Consider the following 22625-nt stretch of genomic DNA (forward strand, 5'->3'; position numbering starts at 1 on the left):
TGTAAAATATTCACATCATTGGGAAAACATATTCCAATTAAATTTACTTTTATAGAATATTTCCCATGAACTTTACATCAGTAAGATGTTGCTGATCACCAGCCCCATCCTTTCCTACATGAAATTTTGTCCCAATTAATGTCTTTGGAATATTTAAATTTGTGAAGTTTAACTGGTATTTATCTTACTTGCTGCTACCAATAATCCCTTTTCAAGAGTTCTGCGGATTCCATCTTTAAAATTTTGTACCTGGATTCTTAGTTTCTCACTTTACTGTGAAACATGTTAGTCCAAATCAGAGCATTCCTTAAAAAATTATATTACAGGATGTGACATAGCATCTATAAGTGAAAACTGTGTCGCGGGCATGTGTGTACACTATGTACTAAATTTGTAACTGAAGAAATAATCCCTAGGACAATGGGCTATTTACTGACTTGTGGAATGTAAAATTATACTCTTTCATGCAGCAAAGGCGTGATCTTAACCTACCCAGTTGAAGAATCATGATTTTTTGTAGTCAGCCTAGAAAATGCTGGAAATGTTCTTAGTAGATCTACTATGTTTTTTTATCAAACCCCTTTCAGTTTTTCCTATGCTTTCTCTGCTGCTCCCCCTTTGAGTTACTGTTATAAAAAGGTGCTGCTAAATGTAGGATGTCTTAGTCATATTGTACTTGGGGACAATGCCACATTTTTAACATGGTCTGCTCTGCATTCCTGTTAAACAAACATTCACTGTCAGCTACACTGAACTGTTCAACGAACCTGGTTTAAAGTCATTCACATAAAACAAATAAAGAGCTGGCTTCTGCACTGTTTATTATTAGTAGTATTAATTGCCATTTTAGGAGTGATTCTTACAGTTGAGAATATGTTGAATGTTCAACACCACTTCGTACTTGTGGAGCATCTTTCTTAGGGGCAATACCATTCACTGATGTTGCTTAGTGTCTGATAAAATGACGGCTTGTGTTTGGTACAGGGTCTTTTCGGATATGAGCATAGAGTAATCTTCCTCCCACCTAATTCTACATGTGCAGCAATTCTTGATTCAGATTTTGAATTTTCTTCATTTTTAAAATGAAGTTCCATCTTGATGATAAATTTAATTCCTCACCCTGTCCCTTTGCTCAGTGATGTACTGCTGCTAGTCTCAGGTACTCTAATCTTATTAATACATCAAGAGTCACACTGAGAAAACAGGTAACTAGATGGTTCTGGGTCAATTTAATTTTGGCTCAGTTATATTTTTAACTATTTCTACTTCACTTGACTATTTAAACTAAAATGTGACACAGGGTTTTGAAGTAAAATGTACTCACTGTTGAATCAATGCTTTTTTAGTTTCACAGAAATATCTATGTTAACACTAAATATGTTAAAAGATAATTTTCCTCCACAGTATGCTGATTTTTTTTCCCTTTTTAGTGTATTTTTCCTTAAATTTCTGTCTCTTAAGATCAAATGTGTTTTATTTTTCAATTTGCTATTTTTTAAAGGAAAGAAACCCACTGAAAATGTCTATGTTAAAGGAAAAGTTTTTAACAATATTCTTTATTTGTCCTTACTGTTTTCGATATGCAAATATTTTTCTTCTGTTTTGCCTGCATTGCTTGTATGCTGAATTTGTGGTATTAATCAAAAATTTACATTTGCTGCTAGGCTCATTCTCTACCATTTTCATCCTAGTTTAGCACATAAGGCTTTGCAGAGAGCATGAGAAGAAATGGATTTTTTGAAACATTTAAAGTTTGGGAAAGTGTGCCGAGCCCTAGAAACAAGAAGTGCCACAGGTAAACAGTGTTTCTCTTTAGTCAAATGACATCTACTGGCTATAAGGCAGAATGAGGACTATAAACAAGTCAGTCACATATCTGAAGCTTACGGATCCTGAACTATTATTTCCCTCATTCAGTAAGCATGTATTGAGATCTCCTCTGAAGCAGTGACACAAAAGACAAGGTCCCTGCCTAGTACACTAGGATAAGTGCCTCAATAGCAGTAGATCTGGGCACTAGGCGTCCACAGAGAGGAATGCCTGACCAACCTCAGGGAAGGGCGTTCAAGAAAGGCTTCTTCAGAGAAGAGGCCTTCTAAAGATCTGACCTGATCCAAGAGCCCTTGCAATCTTGATGAATACAACAAATAAATAGCTATGAGAAATTCCAAACGGAAACCTATGAGGAAGAAAAAAAAACTATTAGGCAATCATTTCCAGTTATCCAATTTATATGCCCAAGGCTCAGGAATTTTTAGTTGATTTGAACAAAAGTTAACAAAATAGCGATATTTAACACTACATGAGATAGCCTTTAAACTATGGCTGGGTAGTGGGTATTTTAACACATCTTATCTAAAAAGCAGGTAGGGTGAAGCAAGCCTAAGGTGGAATTTATTTTTTAAAAAAGCAGCCGCTTACATTGGCCGCTATAGGAGGGAGGTTTGATCACCTTTGTGGTTTGGGTGATATTCTTATTTTCGTGTGATTTCAGATTTGATTATGAAGCGGTCTTCTTCTGTCTTGATCTATCATAGTCACAGTTGTTGCTCTGTCTGAGGCTGGTGGTCTGTGAAGTTATGTTCAACAGGAGAACGCCAAGGCCCAGCTGTAAGTGCCCGGCCAGTTCCCAGCTGTCAGAAGCTGGTTTTCTCTTTCTCACCAATCACATCTCTAATAACTTTTATAATATGTGTTCCAATAGATGATACCCAAATTGTGGATTATGCTCATATTTTTAATCTACAGTGTGAAGATAATATTCATTTTAGTTTTTAGTGTAAAATCATGAAAAACAAAGGCAACACAGTGAAGGCAGACTATCATTAAGAAGAGGTCCAGACTTATTTGAAAGAGGGTTGGTTGATTGACCAAACAGAAAAAGTCAGGTAAAATAGTCAGCTCAGTTATTGGCATGTGGTAAATGTTATACTTCCCATTCCCTGAATTCTTAAGGAACTACTACTTAGGAACTCAGGAACTGAAAACATTTTTTATAACCAAATTAAACATTGCTAATTTTGTTCCTTTTGTTAGATTTGCCGATTTTAACATTAAAAATGACTTGTATTCTTTACAAATTAAAACACAAGACCCCCAAATGAAAATAAAATGTTCCAAACATCTATAGGCATCTCCTTTTCTTTATACTCTGATAAATCCACAAAAAAATTAAAAACGAAATATAATCTCATACCACCACCCTATTTCCTCTATGAAGTGCAGTCCTCTTGGTCAAGTCTCGTGATCCCTGGGGAAACAGCTGGCAGCCTTTCTGTTTCCTTAGCAATCATGCCATCAATCACTTGGCCTGATAACAGTTTGGTTTCCAAAAAAAAGCACCACACAGCAAAAGTTTGGAATTTTCATTTCTAAGGATCCTTCTCCTACGTGCTTTTACATTTCACAAATTTTGCAATAAAAAAACCTATACAATCCTTATTTGCCAGCCAAATCATGTCTTCTATTCTGGCATCTCTGAGAGAATCCGTGTCAGTGTCCTGTAGCGGCACAACAGATGGATCAAATCGCTGCAGCTGTTTCAACTGTTCAAATGATAGGCCAGCACCCATCATTCCTTCTCCTCCAATCTGTGGCTCCTATTTGGAGAAAATAAATAAATATGGATAAACATCCTATAATTAGTAAAGCATGCCTATGTACAATTTAAGTTAAAAGACAAACTGAGTTGTAACTACCACAAGTTCCAAAAATAGAAACATGAGTAAATACCTTTTATTTTTGTGGAATGTCCCCAAACATACTGTATATGTTTGTATGCATACAAACATATGCATTTAAACTTACAAACAAACAGGGGAAATGCTGTTTTCCTGGCTAGTAAAGTGGGAAAGCAGTAATACATGGTCACCTGATGAATGAGTACCTATTATGGCCCATATGCTCATCAAGTACCGCGACACTGCAAAAGGCCTGAGCTTCATAGTTACAAACACATGGATTCAAATCGCAGCTCTGCCACATTTCAGCTGTGTGACCCTAAGCAAGTAACTTTACCTAACTGTCTCCTCATCGACAAAACAGATAAAATACTCAATTCTGAGGCTTAAATAAGTAAGGTGGTATCATGGCTGGCATATAGTGGGCACTCAATAAGTGAAACCTTATTATCCATAATAGCAATAGATAAAAATTCAGCTTTATTTATCAGAGTCCCCAAAACTGATCGAGTTCCTTAGACATCCAAAGATGCCTCTCTCTGACCCATACCAACTGGATAATAAAAGTTGTCTTTGTTGGTTGTTTTTAAATGTACTAACAAATATTAGAGATAAATAAGGCTGCATCAATTAGTTTAGAGGAATACAGAATCATAAGGACTTGAGTAAATACCTGCAAACCACTCCTGCAAAAGATCCATAATCCTAACTTAAGTCATCATTTCACAGACAAATATTTATGTTATTACTAAAGATAGATTTTCTTAGGTATATGTCTGAAAACCTATCATTTATTAACCCCTGGGGAACAAGAATTCCATCTCTTTTATTGAGTGTATGTGTATACACACAAACATAACATTCAAGTGAACTCTGAAGTCTTCCTTTCATCTACAACGTAATTATCTTAACTTCTGAGTCTAGAAACCACCTTCAGATTGCTTTTTATTTGTGTATTCCAATTACCTACTAGAATTTTGTACAGGGAGATACTAAAGTTAGATGTTCAATGTATCTGAATGAAAGTGAGCTTTATTAGAGATTTAAAGCTTCATCTCAAACATCATGGGCTAAAACTCTAGTCATAAATATGGTTTTAATAAAAACTAACAGAAAGACAGCACTAGGTAAGTACAAGAAAACTTTTTAAATGTTACAGATATTATATAACAAATCATAAAAAAGCAATAATCCTGAACCAGTTTTTGCCCTTGGCTAGTCTTTTGATATTCCAGTTATTAGAGCCTGTTTGGGCTTTGATACGCCATGAGAAAAAAGGCTCAACGTTTTCCATATCAGAAAAATACAGGACTGGGACGGGGGAAAAAAACTTTCTGGAAACAAGAACAAGAGTCACAAGTGAAAGAAATGTAACAAACGTACACCACAGCTCTGTGGCATTTTAACCCAATGGCAAGTAATGAATAAGGGAAAAGCTCTGTCAGAACATGAAAATTCTCTGTGAAAAGTCAAAAATGGATCTAATTAGAGAAACATTCTTATGTATTACAGTATTTGTTTCAGAAATTTGACTTGATATATTTCTTGATCTAACACCCTGTGTTTATCACCACGCTTAAGTTTCTGTGATGTATCACACTGCAGAGAAAACTGCAAGTATTCTTACCTGTGGCTGAAGCTGAAGGTCAGGAAACGCTGTGAGGGCCCAGGCAACCTGTTCTTCATTTTCTGCCAGTGTGATGGTGCATGTACTATAAACCAGCACGCCCCCCGGCTTCAGCAGCTTCACTGCCTAAAGAAACATGGGATCAGACTATGCCTATCACAAGACCAAATAAACATTTTAAGGGATTTTATATCTGTGATACTTTTCGAATGTTTGGGGTAAATAAAATGATGTTCTGTATGATCAGAATTCTTTATCTAATTACCGTATTCCAGCCTGGATGCATTTCATTATGTTGGAGCTGTTACAGTTCATTTGAACCAAGACTTTTCTAAATATGAACATTCAGTTTCTTGGCTTTAGATACCAGTTTTTATGCTGAAAACTAAAAAATCTACATTTTTAGGCCAGACTCCTTTCTGAATTCCATACTCATATATTCAATTGCCTTTTCAGTATTTCTACCATCAAATTTGACACATCCCGAACTGAACTCCTATCTTCCCTCTGAAACCTCTTGAAGAAGTATTTCCATCCTCCCAGATGCTCGGCCCCAAACCTTAGATTCTCCTTTTATGCCTCTCGCACGTTCCCCATCCATCCACAAATCCTACCTTCACACTATATCCAGTATTTGGTACTGCTCACCACTTCCACTGCTGGCATTCTGGTCCGAGCCTCTTTATCTTTTGCCTGGATTATTGCAACCATCTCCTACTTAGTCTGCCTGCTTCGCCCCGCCCTCCCACAATCTGTTCTCAATACGGCAGCCAGAGCAGTACTTTTAAAACTTGTCACTTCTCACTCAAGACCCTTCCAGTGCCCTCCATAATCACTTGGAGTCAAAGCCCAAGTCCTTCCAGGGGCTTTCAAGGCCCTACACAAAGCAGGCCCCTGGCTGCCTGTCTGACCTCACCTCGCACACCGTGCTCACTCTGCTTTAGCAACTCCAGCCTCTGCTCTTCTGGAACACGCATGGCACACTCCCACCTCTGGATCTTTGCACCAGCTTGGAAAGTTCTTCTAGTTCTCTGCATTGCTTGCTCCTTCACAATTTTCTTATCTTTGCTTCTGTGTCACCTTTCCAGTGATGCCCTCCCTGACCACCTCATGTAAAACTGCTCCTCTTCTGATGCAGCACTCCTGTCCCACCTTCCTTTCTTTAGTTTGCTCCACAAACTATATACTAAATAACCTCCTCATCTATTTGTTTACTTTCCTCCCCAGTTAGAACAGAAACCCCATGAAGAGTGGCAGGGGTTGTTTACTTTTTCACTACTGTGTTGTCAGCACCCAGAACAGTGCATTACATACAGTAGGTGCTCAATGAATATTTGTCCAGTAAATCAATGAATCAAGAAATAAGGTGTTATACAAAAATGAATTTGTCCCAAGTAACTAAAGTTTACCTTCTCAAACTCCCACACTTTAATATATAAATATATATAGTATACACTTGTGCTTTTTAAACCAGAGTATGCTGATCAAAATTTAAACTTTGTTACTGTGAACCAACTCTTGTTTTCAGCACTTTACATGGATTTTCTCAATAAATCCTTATAACAACCATGAGGTATGGGTACTGTTTCCAGTGAGGTAACCCTGTTAGTAGAGTTATTATCCTCCTTTCTCAAACATGGAAACCAGGGTACCTAAAGTCACATATGTGGAGACCCATGGATCAAATCAAGATGTGTCTGATTCTAAAGTCCACATTCTCCACCAATTTCTCTCTCTCCCAAATGGCTTGCCTGCTTATATTCTCAATTCTCTCTCACACACTGTCAGCTGTTCCTTTGCATTGAGATCAATGCATCTACTCCTAAGAAGCTTTCCTGAATTTTGTTTTTGCTATGTCCCAAAAAGAACAAAAAGCCAAGTGTCTTGAAACAGTGTCCTAATTTTACCCTCAAGTCAAAGTGGGTTTCGGCTATAAGTAAAGCTTCTTTTTTGCTGCTTGCTGTTTTAACCTCCAGGATGTGTTCTTTGAAGACCGAGTAGAAGAAGAAAAAGTTCATCTACCACCAGTGCCATTTTGGTGTACAAAAGGAGACGGGACGAATAGAAATGTACTCAGAGACAACTTTGCAGACTGCATAACTACAGTGTATCCATTATTGCTGTAGCCTATGTATTTGTAACTAGAAGCCTGAGAGGAAATAATGAAGTAATCTTTGATCAGATGCTGTCTATATTCTGTGAAATCCACTGAACCATTTTTGCAAGACAGAGAGAAATCCTCACATGTTCTATCTGGGCTTCTGAAACGTACTGGAGACCAGTTAAATTTGCAACTAAAATTTTTATGGTTCTTTTATATCCTACCCTAGTCACTGTCACTTCCCATTTTTATTAATGTGTTTGCCTCTATTGGACTTCCCACTTTTAATTTGCAGTCTAAGATGATCCAGGAACCCTATTAAAAAACAGTAATTTAGTTTATAGCCAATTCTTTACATTAATTAGTAATTATATGTTAACAACCCACTGACGTTTTAAAGACAAAGCAGAATGTCTGAAATTCCTTAAATGTCTCAGTGAAGAAATTCTACTATTGCCTTGTAATGAAAGAGTAAGTCAACATAAAGGAAAGCTCCTTATATGTAAAACTAGGACTTCTCTGTCTTTTTTGTGTGTGGTAAAATATACATAACATAAATTTACCATTTTAACCACTTTTAAGTGTACGATTCAGTGGCATTAAGTACATTTACACTGTTGTGCAACCACCACCATTATCCATCTCCAGCGTTTTCTTCATCCCAAACTGAAACTCTGCACCCATTAAACAATAACTCTCCATTCTCCCATCCCTCCAGTCCCTGGTAACCTCTATTCTACTTTCTGTCTCTATGAATTTGCCTATTCTAGTTACCTCATATAAATGGAATCATATAATATTTGTCTTTTTGTGTCGGGCTTACATCACTTAGCATGATGTTTTCAAAGTTCATCCATCCTCTAACACATGTCAGAACTTCATTTGAAAGGCTGAATAATATTCCATTGTATGTATATACCACATTTTGCTCATCTATTCATCTGTTGATGGACGCTTGGGTTGTTTCCACTTTTTGATTATTGTGAATAATGCTGCTATGAACACTTTCAGTCTTTTAAACATCTAACTAGTGAAGGTCAACTTTCTCTCACAGAAAAGTATCATCACATACCACAGTAAAGAGTTTTCGCTGTAAAGGTTGATATGATGTCACTTCCTTCAAAGTCCAAGAACAAGCCATGTTTGGTCTCTGTCCCATTCCACTGCAGGGTGCATCAAGAAGAATTCGGTCAAAGGATTCTGGTAAGAATGGAGGTTCTCCTATAAAGAGAATTATGAACATATTTGCTATCTGCCCTATTGGTCTAGAATAGGAAACTCCTGAGACAGAAGCAATTATCAGGAATTTAAAATCATAATCTGGAAGAGAAAGTAAATAAAAACGATTTCTCCCTTCAATCACGTAGCTGGTGAAACATTCTGATTTATATTTATATAATCTGACTTTGTAAAAAGGTTAAAACGTGATTATTATAGTTGAGGGTTATTCTGTTGATATAGTGCAAACCAAGGCCTAATCAAACGAGACCTTGCACCCGCAATGTTAGAAGCTACAGTTCATCAGAGCTAGGACCTGGAATTAATTCTAGTCATTCTGAGAGCTGACACTTCTCTTGGTAATCCTTACTGCAGACAGCCCCAGAAAAAGAGGGCACCTGTTAGGTTCTAGTCAGGGATACTGGTTCTGTGATTCCTCAATCTCTTTGCTTCCATGGCCATCAGCAAGGCTGTGCTCTAGGATGAGTCAATAATCCCCCTTGATCCAATCTTTGCATTCACTTGAATAATCTTCTCCACTCCAACTTCTGACCTATTTAGTGTTATGAAACCAAATGTCATGAAACCAAACAGTTTGCTTATATATTTATGCTATCTAACTATAAGCAAGATATTGCTGCTGACTGCTTTGATACAAAGCTAGTTAATTTCTAGGATATAACTCAGGAAGAGACAGATGGAAGAGATGCATAGGGCAAGGCACGGGGAAAGAGCACAGAGCTTCCATGTCCTCTCCAGGCATACCACTCTCCCCAAATCCCCACATGTTCACCAACCCAGAAGCTCTCTGAACCCCATCCTTTTGGGTTTTTATGGAGGCTTCATTACACAGGCATGATTGATTAAATCATTGGCCATTGGTGATTGATTCAACCTCCAGCCCCTCTCCCCTCTCCTGAGGCCAGGGAGGCGGGACTGAAAGTTCCAACCCTCTAATCACATGGTTGGTTCCTCTAGTGACCAGCCCCCATCCTGAGGTCCTGTCCAAAGGTAAACTGATTAACGTTAGCAAAAGACACCTTTACAGCACTCATCATTTTGGAAATTCCAAGGGTTTCAAGAACTCTATGCCAGAAACCAGACAAAGACCAAATACATATTTCTTATAAATACCTGCATCACAATCCCACTTCCAGGTCTTGCCCTTAAAAGTACTGGCAGTGCAGTCTCCTTGTCCCTCTTCCTTCCCCCTAGAAAAAACTAGTACAGCTGTCTTGGACCCAGAATGAAAATACCAGCATTGGATGCCCACTTCTGTTAGGTGAGACAAAAATAAACAACAAAAACAAAGAAATAAAAACCACTTCTATCTTTTCTAAGTCACTGTATTTTGGGTCTTTCTGGCACAGCCCGTTAGCCTATACAATAATATAAATCTCCTGCAAACCCCTGGCTAACTATTTAGGGTTGACAATCAATTGACCACGAAATGTGTTCTCATGTAATTAGGCAATTCAATCTGACCTACTGTAACAAGGTCACACCACTGTAAGAAGACAAATAAAAGTTCAGATATTGTTCCTCAGAACAATCCTTATTTTTCTAGGAAGCAGTCCATGTATTTCGTTTGTTTGTTTGCTTTTTTAATCCCAGATGGTTTACTACACATTAGGCAGATGTTACAAAATAATTTCTCACTTGCCATTAGTCTCAAAGATATGGTGATTTTCACATCACTACTGATGTACTATCCATCAAACCGATTAGGTCTACTGCCTAACATTCTAAGTTTAACACCCCAAATCAAACTACCAAAGAATGTCTGTGATGAAACAAGTCTTGATGAAAAAAGAGCTAAAGGTGATGGCCTCCGACCGTTAGTTAATGAAGTGATATGGAGGAGTGAAAAATCACTGATTGAATACCCAAGTTAGTTAATGGATTGTCTCCTTATAGCACTGAAGACTGACCTCTGAGATGGCTACGCCAGTACGTTGATTGTTCTTAACCTAATCACAATGCATTGTGCTTGTGAATATGATCTCTTTAATTCAAAGATACGTAAAAATTGGTGACCTACCAACAATTTTAGTAAAGTGACAATAATGGATTATATTGAGCTGTGTACCATCTACTAGTCATTCCTATGAAGAACAGCTTATATATGGGCAAACTAGTGGGATAAACAGTCCTTTTCTGTATGGCAATCTAGATGATCTGTAAGGGGGTGGGGAATCAACACCATGCCCTCAGCTTTTTAAAGGTCATCTTTAATCAAATAGCATCTTTAATCAATAAACGTTCTGGGAAAACTAATGCTAATTAGTTCATTAAAATATGCAACTTTCTCCAGTATTCCATGAAATCAAATCTAAACAGAGACAGAGAGAGAGAAATAGAGATAGGATGACTTAAAAAATCCAACATTTTATTAGAAAACAAGATACACAGCAGTTTGTCCTCCTTTCCTAGCTCCAGAGCCCCATTCCTCAACAAAAATGAAGACAGAAAAAATAGCTCAGGAATCATAAAATTGAAAGATTCAGAATCTTTCTGAGATGTAATAAGAAATTAAAATAAATATATTAAGAACAAAGAGTTTGACCAAGTCTTGGAGGTTTCACCAATATTATTAAAAACTTGATATGCAGGGATGAGACAAAAAGCAAAAAGATATGTATTATGGCAAAATATCTTAGATCCACGCCAAAGTTTCAAGGCCCTATGAATATGCTGACAATGATAATAAAATCTATTTGCTTGTAAAAGCCAGTTACAGAAGGCTTTAAAAGATAAAATTTAGAGGAGAAGTCAAGATGGTGGTGTAAGCAGACTCTGAACTCACCTCCTCCCGTGGACACAGCCAATTTACAACTACTCGTGGAAAAATTACCCCTGAGACAGAACTGAAAACTGGATGAGAGGAACTCCTGCAACAAAGGACAATCCTAATTGAGGTGGAAGAGGCAGAAACTCCCTTCTGGAGAGAAAAAACGCCACCTTCACAAGTCGCCAGCTTCACAGCCGCCCGGCGGGTAGCCCACAGGTACGCAGCCCTCCCGGAGGAGTGAGGCCCTGAGCCGGGGAGCACTCCGGCTGTGGACATTTTGTGGACCCAGCACAACCGAGACGAGTGGCAGAATATCTGACTTTGCCTGCTACTAAAACATTGGGGAGCACCGCCAGAAAAACTGGTTCACAAAGAAATTAAAACCGGCTCTTAAAGGGCCCACGTGCAAACTCACCCGTTTCAGAAAGAAACATAAAATCATCAGAAAGAAAGGTGCATAGTGCTTTGGTGAAAAGAGACTCACCTGATAGGCCCTGAGTGCATCTCGGTGAGAGGTGAGACCTCTCCAGGGACTGGGAAATTGGCGGAGGCCATTGTTGTGGCCTGGTGTGGGTGTGCTGAGACAGATGCCATTGGAGTTCTCCCTGGGGCCTGCTAGCCCAGGGTCTGCCCCACCCGCTAGACCACCGATTTAATCCAGTTCAGCCAGGGCAGGCAGCCCACCCTAGAGACTGGCCCCACCCAACAACAAGCCCTCAGGCAATGTGTGGGCCTGCATAGATTGGTGACTAGATTCTCTGCAACCTGGCAACTGAGCCCACTTCAGTGGGGCAGGGCATGCACAAGGAGCGGGTGGAGAGTGTGGGGCGGTGGCGGAGTGTGTGGGGCTCCTGCCGTGGAGAGACTGGGTCCGCTTGGGGAGGTCGGGGCACGCACACGGGGCAGGACTGTGTTGACTGTGTGTGTGGACCTGTGGGCGGCAGGGCTTGTCAGCTGCAGAAGACTTGTGCTTCTCAAAGACCCACATAGGGGGCTTGCCCCACCTTCCAAAACCTGAAACAATTGGGTGCTCCTGTGCCTGAGGCCAGCACTACCCAGCTGCAATCCTCAGAGAGCTGACAAGAGACCTAAAGGCTGGAGGCTTACAGCAATTGTAAGGCCCTGAGCCTAACAAGCTGCCACGCTGGGGGCATACTCACTTGAAAGAAATACTGCAACACAAATGTGGTATTAGAACTTGCAGCCAACTGTGCTGGGGCTCCCCACACCTGATAAAGAGACTGAAGGGCCCACAACAACTACAAACAGCTGAGCATTACAACAGCTGACCAGGAGCATAACTCAGCCTCACTGGGCACCTACAGGGAGAGCAAACAGACCACAACAGAAGAACACACGTAGCCCACATAGGGGTCACCCCTGGAACATTGAGAACTGAGGGAAGAACACTGCAGGCCTCCTAAGGCATCACTTATATAAGGTCACCTATCCAAGAATAGGAGATGTAGCTAACCTACCTAATACATAGACACAAGCACAGGGAAAGAGGCGAAATGAGGAGGCAAAGGAATACATTCCAAGTAAGGGAACAGGACAAAACCCCAGAAAAGGAACTAAGTGAAACAGAAATGAGCAACCTACCCGACAGAGAATTCAAACTAAGAGTGTTAACGATGCTCACTGATCTGGGGAGAAGAATAGATGAACTCAGTGAGAATGTCAACAAGGAAATGGAAGATATAAAAAAGAACCAATCAGAAATGAAGAATGCGATACTAGAAATGAAAAATTCACTAGAGGGACTCAAAAGCAGAGTAGAGGATACAGAAGAACAGATCTGCGAGCTGGACGCAACTAGAAGAAATTACCCAAGCTGAACAGGTAAAAGAGAAAAGAATTAAAAAGAGTGAGGACAGTCTAAGGGACCTCTGGGACAACATCAAGCGCACTAACATCCATGTTATAGGTGTCCCGGAAGGAGAAGAGCGAGACAAAGGGGCAGAGAATCTATTTCAAGAAATAATAGATGAAAACTTCCCTAACCTAAGGAAGGAAACAGACATCCAGGTACAGGAATCACAGAGAGCCCCAAACAAGATAAACCCAAAGAGGCCCACACCAAGCCACATCATAATCAAAATGTCCAGAATTAAAGATAAAGAGAGAATCCTAAAAGCCGGAAGAGAAAGACAAGTTACATACAAAGGAAGCCCCATAAGGCTATCAGCTGACTTCTCAGCAGAAACCTTACAGGCTAGGAGAGAGTAGCATGATATATTTAAAGTGCTAAAAGGAAAAAACTTACAGCCAAGAAAACTCTACCCAGCAAGGTTATCATTCAAAATGGAAGGAGAGATCAAAAATTTCCCAGACAAGCAAAAATTAAAGGAGTTTGTCACTAAGAAACCAGTGCTACAAGAAATGTTAAAGGGACTGATTTAAGGAGAAAAGAGAAGACCACAAATAGGAAAAATTATCTATTTCCATGATAAGAGGGTAATGGATACAAATGCACAAAAAAGAAGTTAGATATGTATCAAAAACATAAAATGAGGGAGGAGGGGAGTTCAAGAGTAGAGCTTTCAGACAGAGGTCAAACTAAAGAGATCATCAATTCTGTATAGAAGAAGGAAGGAACAGAGAAGGACTACTAAAACACTGAGAAAAAAGAAGTTAAAAAATGGCAGTAAGTACATACTTATCAATAGCTACTTTAAACGTCAATGGACTAAATGCTCCAATTAAAAGGCATAGAGTGGCTGATTGGATAAAAAAACAAGACCCATATATATGCTGCATACAAGAGACACACTTCAGACCTTAAGACACTCACAAACTGAAAGTGAAGGGATGGAAAAATACTCCATGCAAATGGCAATGAAAAGAAAGCTGGGGTAGCAGTACTCATATCAGACAAAATAGACTTTAAAACAAAAACTGTAAATAGAGACAAAGAAGGGCATTACATAATGATCAAGGGAACAATCCAACAAGAGGATATAACACTTTTAAATATCTACGCACCCAATGTAGGTGTACCTAAATATATAAAGCAATTGTTAACAGACATAAAAAGAGAAATAGACAGTAACACAATAATAGTAGGGGACTTTAACACTCCACTTACACCAACGGATAGATCATCCAAACAGAAGAACAATAAGGAAACATTGGCCTTAACCGACACACTAGAACAGATGGACCTAGTAGATATATACAGAGCATTCCATCCAAAAACCGAAGAATACATGTTCTTTTCAAATGCACATGGAACATTCTCCAGGATTGATCACATATTAGGCCACAAAACAAGTCTCCATGAATTTAAGAAGATTGAAATAATACCAAGCATCTTTTCTGACCACAACGGTATGAAACTGGAAATCAACTATAGGAAGAAAATCAGAAAAGCCACAAATACATCGAGATTAAACAAAATGCTACTGAACAACAACTGGGTCAAGGAAGAAATCAAAGAAGAAATCAAAAAATACCTGGAGACAAATGAAAATGAAAATACGACATGCCAGAATTTATGGGATACAGCAAAAGCGGTTCTGAGAGGGAAGTTTATAGTGATACAGGCCTATCTCAACAAACAAGAAAAATCTCAAATAAACAATCTAACAATGCACCTAAAGGAACTGGAAAAAGAAGAACAAACAAAGCCCAAAATCAGTAGAAGAAGGGAAATAATAAAAATCGGAGCAGAAATAAATGAAATAGAGACTAAAAAAATAATAGAAAAAATTAATAAAACCAAGAGCTGGTTCTTTGAAAAGGTAAACAAAATTGACAAACCTTTAGCTAGACTCAGCAAGAAAAAAAGAGAAAGGCACAAATAAGTAAAATCAGAAATGAAAGAGGAGAAGTTACAACAGACACCTCAGAAATACAAAAGATTATAAGAGAATACTATGAAAAGCTATATGCCAACCAATTCGACAATCTGGAAGAAATGGATAAATTCTTAGAATCACACAACCTTCCAAAACTGGATCAAGAAGTAGTATAGAATTTGAATAGACCAATCACCAGCAAGGAGATCGAAACAGTAATCACAAACCTTCCCAAAAATAAAAGTCCAGGACCAGACGGCTTCCCTGGTGAATTCTACCAAACATTCAAAGAAGACTTAATACCTATCCTTCTCAAACTCTTCCAAAAAATTGAGGAGGGGGGGAAGCTCCCTAACTCATTTTATGAAGCCGATATTACCCTCATACCAAAACCAGACAAGGACAACACAAAAAAAAAGAAAATTGCAGGCCAATATCACTGATGAACATCGATGCAAAAATCCTCAACAAAATACTAGCAAATCACATACAACAATACGTTAAAAAGATTATATACAACAATACGTTAAAAAGATTATACACCATGATCAAGTGGGATTTATTCCAGGTACACAGGGATGGTTCAACATTCACAAATCAATCAACATAATATACCACATTAATAAAATGAAAAATAAAAATCCCATGATCATCTCAATAGATGCAGAGAAAGCAGTTGACAAGATATAGCCTCCATTTATGATAAAAACTCTAAATAAAATGGGTATAGACGGAAAGTACCTCAACATAATAAAGGCCACATATGACAAACCCACAGCTAATATCATCCTCAATGGTAAAAAACTGAAAGCTATCCCTCTAAGAACAGGAACCAGACAAGGATGCCCACTCTCACCACTCCTATTTAACATACTACTGGAAGTCCTAGCCAGAGCAATCAGGCAAGAGAAAGAAATAAAAGGGATCCAAATTGGAAAGGAAGAAGTGAAACTGTCACTATTTGCAGATGACATGATTTTATATATAGAAAACCCTAAAGAATCCACCAGAAAACTTTTAGAAGTAATAAACGAATATGGTAAAGTTGCAGGATACAAAATCAGCATACAAAAATCAGTTGCATTTCTATACACTAACAACGAAGTAGCAGAAAGAGAAATTAAGAATACAACCCCATTTACAATTGCAACAAAAAGAATAAAATACCTAGGAATAAACTTAACCAAAGAGGTGAAAGATCTGTACACCGAAAACTATAAAACATTGCTGAAAGAAATTGAAGAAGACACAAAGAAATGGAAAGATATTCTGTGCTCTTGGATTGGAAGAATTAACATAGTTAAGATGTCCATACTTCCTAAAGCAACCTATAGATTCAATGCAATCCCTATCAAAGTTCCAACAACATTTTTCACAGAAATAGAACAAAGAATCACAAAATTTATATGGAACAACAAAAGACCCCAAATAGCTAAAGGAATCCTGAGAAAAAAGAACAAAGCTGGAGGTATCACATTCCCTGATTTCAAAATATACTACAAAGCTATAGTAACCAAAACAGCGTGGTACTGGCACAAAAACAGACACACAGATCAATGGAACCGAATCGAAAGCCCAAAAATAAACCCACACATCTATGGACAGCTAATCTTTGACAAAGGAGCCAAGAACATACAATGGAGAAAAGAAAGTCTCTTCAACAAATGGTGTTGGGAAAACTGGACAGCCACATGCAAAAAAATGAAAGTAGACCCTTACCTTACGCCATACACAAAAATTAACTCCAAATGGATTAAAGACTTGAATGTAAGACCTGAAACTATGAAACTTCTAGAAGAAAACATAGGCAGTCCGCTCTTCGACATGGGTCTTAGCAACATATTTTCAAGCACCATGTCTGACCGGGCAAGAGAAACAATAGAAAAAATAAACAAATGGGACTACATCAAACTAAAAAGCTTCTGCACAGCAAAGGAAACCATCAACAAAATGAAAAGACAACCTAACAATTGGGAGAAGATATTTGAAAACCATACATCTGATAAGGGGTTAATCTCCAAAATATATAAAGAACTCATGCATCTCAACAACAAAAAAGCTAACAACCCAATTAAAAAATGGGCAAAAGACCCGAACAGACATTTCTCCAAAGAAGATATACAGATGGCCAACAGACACATGAAAAGATGTTCAAAATCATTAACTATCAGGGAAATGCAAATCAAAACTATGATGAGATATCACCTCAGATATCAGAATGGCTATAATTAACAAGACAGCAAACAACATGTGTTAGAGAGGATGTGGAGAGAAGAGAACTCTCATACACTGCTGGTGGGAGTGCAAACCGGTGCAGCCACTATGGAAAACAGTATGGAGATTCCTCAAAAAATCAAGGATAGAACTACCATATGATCCAGCTATTCCACTGCTGGGTATTTATCCAAAGAACTTGAAAACACCAATGCGTAAAGATACATGCACCCCTGTGTTCACTGCAGCGTTATTCACTATAGCCAAGACTTGGAAGCAACCTAAGTGTCCATCAAGGGACGAATGGATAAAGAAGATGTGGTATATATACACAATGGAATACTACTCAGCCATAAGAAACGATGAAATCTAGCCATTTGTCACAACATGGATGGACATTGAAGGTATTATGCAAAGTGAAATAAGTCAGAGGCAGAAGGTCAAAAACAGTATGATTTCCTTCATTAAGTAGTAGATAATAACAACAATAAACAAACACATAGAGATAGAGATTGGATTGGTGGTTACCAGAGGGGAAGGGGGGAGGGAGGAGGGTGAAAGGGATAATTCGGCACATGTGTGTGGTGATGGGTTGTAATTGGTATTTGAGTGGTGAACATGATGTAATCTATGCAGAAATAGAAGTATAATGATGTACACCTGAAATGTATACAATGTTACAAACCAATGTTACTGCAATAAACAAAAAATTAAAATAAAATAAAAAATAAATAAAGAATAAAAAAATTAAAAAATAAAAGATAAAATTTAACTCACCTTCTGCGTCCTTAACCATATCGAGTTTAAGCGCCTTTGTTCCATCAAAGCAAAATGCTCTAATGGAATTCAACCCTAACAATAAAGCATTCTGCTTTATTTTTTCTACTTTGTTAGATATTTTATCCAGTGCGATTACTTCTCCCTAAAAAAAAAAATAAAAGTGTAAATCCAAAGCAATCATGAAAACTATTAATAATGAGAAAAATACGTTAAAAATCATGGTCTTTCCCACTTTCCTCCTACCCTTAGTTTTAAAGCTGAATTCATTAACCAAATGTATATCAAATGTACATCAAATACTTAAGTCTCCCCTTTGAAAAAACACATTTTTGCCAGACAATTAATTTTCTCATAATGCCCCACTACTTTTAATCAACAAAACTCAAAACCAAAAATACTGTTTGCAATCTTCTAAAGAAACAAAAACATCCATTGGAGGTAAATATTCAAAATCACTAATTTGATGTGCCTTGCTCACCTCCGGAAGAGCATGAACTAATGTTCTGAGACATCTGCCTCCTAGTGCTGTGAGATACAGTTCAATATTACTTGTAAAATCAATCCTCATCTCAATATTTTCTGAGCTATACACCTAATAAAATTCATGTGAATTCTGACAACTAAAGACAGAAGAACATATGCCAGTGTGTCACCACAAAATGTTCTGGACTGGTGTAAAAAGTAGTTCAAAAATATTTTTATATGGTAACACTTCAGTTAAGTCAAAGCCAATGAAGACAAGAGGCCACACTTTTACAAATGCATTGTGACACTCATATGATATTTTAAAACATACTACGAAACGATATTGCAGAGATGGTGAAATTAACTCTTCAATGTATTTTCTTGCTTTTGTTCCTTTTACATACACTGTCCTTGTATGATATATGCATTAATTACATACAATACAATACTAGAAATTTGCTGACAATGTTCCTAAATGTGAAACCAGGTTTAGCAGTAGACATGGTTCTAATTAATACTCTCACAACAGGAAAACCATTTCAAGTGAGTTGAACTGGAAAAGTAGGCAAAAACAACAAGGATAAGGTTCAACGGTACTACAGTGAAGGGGTAACTCCACTGGCTGAAGGCTACTTTTACAAAAATATAGACAAGAAGCCACACTTAGACAAAATTTGCTTAACTATCAAAAACAAACAACAACAAATCTAAAACAGCAACAAAAACTAGAATTCACTCTGGCTTACATATCTCTATTCAGGCTGTTCATTTCTACATTGCTGGCGCACTGTGGGAGACTGCCTAACTCCAATTCAATTCTCCATATATCCTCATGCCATTTTCCTTGCAATACCCTGCTATTTCGACTTGGGCTCAGCCACACAATTTGCATTGGCCAATGTGATGAGAGTAAATGTGTTGCAAGCAGAGATGTGAAACGCACTTGAACAGCGGGCCTTGCTCGGTTTTGCCCTCTACCACTGCCAACCCTCAACGATTGCCCTCTGCTGGGCTAGCCCCCTGGACCTCGCAGGAGGAGAAGAGACACACGGACTGGAGGCAGGGCTCTCTAGTGGTCTCAGCTGAGGTCACTTTAGATAAGCCAACACCAGCCAAAGCCAAGTGAAGGAGCCCACCCAAGATCATCAAAACTCCTAGCTAACCCACAGCTGATTGCACAAGCAAGCCTAGCAGGGCTCAGCTGAGTCCCAGACTCCCGAGCTGAATAAATGTTTAGTTGTATGCCACCAAGGTTTTGTGGTCCTATTCACACAGCACTATAAAACCAACAGAAAACAGATACACCTACACTATCCAGACTCTCTTTGGAAAGACATCTTACTAGACAGAATAAAATATCTATGGATAAATACCTCTATGCAAACACAGTAAGTATCAAACCTTAAGTTAAGGGGGAATTATTATCACTTCCTCAAAACATATAATCTTTACATTTAAGCTTTCAGGTAAACTGAAAAATGATTTGCATTCAACACCACAACTCCATAAAATGAACCCTTCTGTTTTGTATTCTACATTTTGTGCACTGGTGGTATTTAGTGCATTTTTCCTTAAAGAGTTTTTACTGTTACCACCTTAAATTCTTTTTGGACAAAGAAGAGTGTAAGTAAACAGCCGAGTATATCTTCTCCAATGAACCAAGAGCATTAATTCCCCCAAATTTAAACAACAATCTCTTTCTATCGGAGACCTTTCTTAGTTACTTAAGGCTACTCACTAAAGGTATACTAGTGCCACTGCAAGAGTGTGTACATGTGTGTGGTGTGTATATACAGAGTGCATACATACACAATACATTATACAGTGCATATAGTGTATGTGTACATACAAACATATATATAGCACAGAGATAGTAGGTTTAACCCTTCAATGTATTAACTGAAAATATAAATTTTTATATTTATTTATGTTTTATCCCCCTGCTTGTGACATTGTAAATATTTCAGAAATTCTAATAGTGTTAAAGTTAAATACTAATGTGTAAGTAATGTGAATTTTCAGCAGAAGTCTTTGGATAATTAAAATGATTTGCAGTAATGAAAGGAAAAAGCTACAATTTCATCTTGACACAGTAAAAGTTCCTACTATTTTCTGTGCAAGATTGCTTGTAAATCACTTGACCATCCTAAGAATCATCAAATATAGATCAAAAATGGATCACCTGATAAAGTCCATCACCTGGCACGTTTGGGAGTGGGGGCACATAGAGTGCACCTTCTATCAAGTGAATTAGCTAGAGTAGAAGGGCTTTGCTATGCCTTCTGGAGGTGTATTTCTATGCCAGAAAGTCTTACATCTCAAACAGGTAATTTTTTCTTATTTATAAATTAGTATCGTGAAGAAACTTGCTGAGTTTCCCAAGCACATAAGAATTCCTACCACTGTATAAATCTGAGCTAATTTAGAAAAGAACAAATCCACTGCCTTAACTTTTCCATGGTCCTTGCTATGCTCTTTACGCAGCTTAGATTCCATGGCACATCACAATCACTCCCATACATACATCCTCAATTCTCATGCTTCTGTGTCTTGCATATATACATAACAAAAACCCAGCTGTGATTAAATCCAATTCTTCACCAACTTCATGCCTACCCATATACCGCTAAAGAGCACATCACTGTCCCAACTAATCTTACTTTAAGTTCACGACCACTGTATTCACAGGGCCCTTGGTGCAGGGTGTCCATAGCCCATTCTCACTTCCGTTTTCCTAGATTAATATTTCATACCTTCTCAAAACTCTTACCACCTCCTCCCCCAGCCCCATTCTCATCTGATAACCCTGCTTTCTATTTCACTAAGAAAACTGGAACAACCAGGAGAGAACTTCCAGTCTCTAACCATATCTACCAGCCCACCAACATTTGCACCCATGTACTCAGCCTTCCTTCCTATTTCCATGGATAAACTGCCTCATGCTACCATCTAAAGCCACTTGTGCATCAAATACTAACTCCTCTCATCTACTCAAAGATATTGTTCCAGCAATTTCCCCTGTTCCCTCTGGTGTCACCAATTTCCCCTTTTAATGCATCTTTCTCATTAGCATACAAACATTGTTATTTCTCGCATCTTAAGTAAAGAACTCCTGCGGCTGGCCTGGTGGCGTAGTCGTTAAGTTCTCACACTCAGCTTCAGCAGACCAGGGTTCGCGGGTTTGGATCTCAGGAATGGACCTGCACACCGTTCATCAAGCCATGCTGTGGCAGTGTCCCATATACAAAATAGAGGAAGATTGGCACAGGTGTTAGTGCAGCAACCATCTTCCTCAAGCAAAAAGAGGAAGATTGGCAATAGATGTTAGCTCAGGGACAATCCTCCTCACCAAAAAAAAACACCCCAAAAACAAAAAAAGATCTCCCTAATTTCACCTCCAACTACTGCCCCATTTCTCTGCTTTCCTGTACAAACAACCTCTGCTCCCCCAAAAAAGTAGTCTCCATTCATTTTCTTTGATTCCTCTTATTCTCAACCCAAGCAAGCATTTCCACTCACCAAAACTGCTCATGACAAAGTCACCAATCACCTACATGGTGCTGAATCCACTGGGAGCCCAGTGCTCAACTTATGTGGTCTAGCAACAACATTTGACACAGCGAATCTCACCATCGTCTTTCAACACCTTTCTTCACATGGCTTCCTGGGTATCACACTCCTCGGGTTTTCCTCTTGCATCACTGGCCATTCCTTCTCATTTCCCCAGCCTCTGAGTCTTGGCATCCAGTACCCATGAGGCTCAAGCTTCTGTCTTCTTCTACTTTCTATTGCCACCCACATCAGTTTGATGGCTTTATACATCATCTATAAGTTGACGACTTCCAAATTTATATTTCCAATCCAGACCTCTTTCCTGTCTTCTAGACTCAACTATTCAGTTGCCTGCTCAATATCATCTCTTTGATGTCTAACAGACACTTTACTTTAA

The 22625-nt window shown here is 38.4% G+C and overlaps 1 protein-coding gene across 7 annotated transcripts in view; it reads right to left on the reverse strand.

The window, feature by feature from the left end:
* NSUN6 (NOP2/Sun RNA methyltransferase 6) overlaps positions 1 to 22625 on the reverse strand; it is a 70508-nt gene that overhangs the window by 6508 nt on the left and 41375 nt on the right. For 2 of the 7 annotated variants that reach the window (XM_058532507.1, XM_058532503.1), the window contains exons 8-13: positions 18209 to 18353; positions 9761 to 9901; positions 8481 to 8629; positions 5308 to 5433; positions 2453 to 3599; positions 2109 to 2179 (exon numbers count right to left, since the gene is read on the reverse strand). In XM_058532507.1, coding sequence (XP_058388490.1) covers positions 3387 to 3599; positions 5308 to 5433; positions 8481 to 8629; positions 9761 to 9901; positions 18209 to 18353 — 774 coding nt within the window. In that variant the 3' untranslated portion in view covers positions 2109 to 2179; positions 2453 to 3386. The other 5 variants (XM_058532509.1, XM_058532508.1, XM_058532504.1 and 2 more) reach the window with 4 other exon arrangements.

This window comes from Diceros bicornis, chromosome 36, assembly GCF_020826845.1.
Source record: "Diceros bicornis minor isolate mBicDic1 chromosome 36, mDicBic1.mat.cur, whole genome shotgun sequence".
In the NCBI taxonomy this organism is placed as follows: Eukaryota; Metazoa; Chordata; class Mammalia; order Perissodactyla; family Rhinocerotidae; genus Diceros; species Diceros bicornis.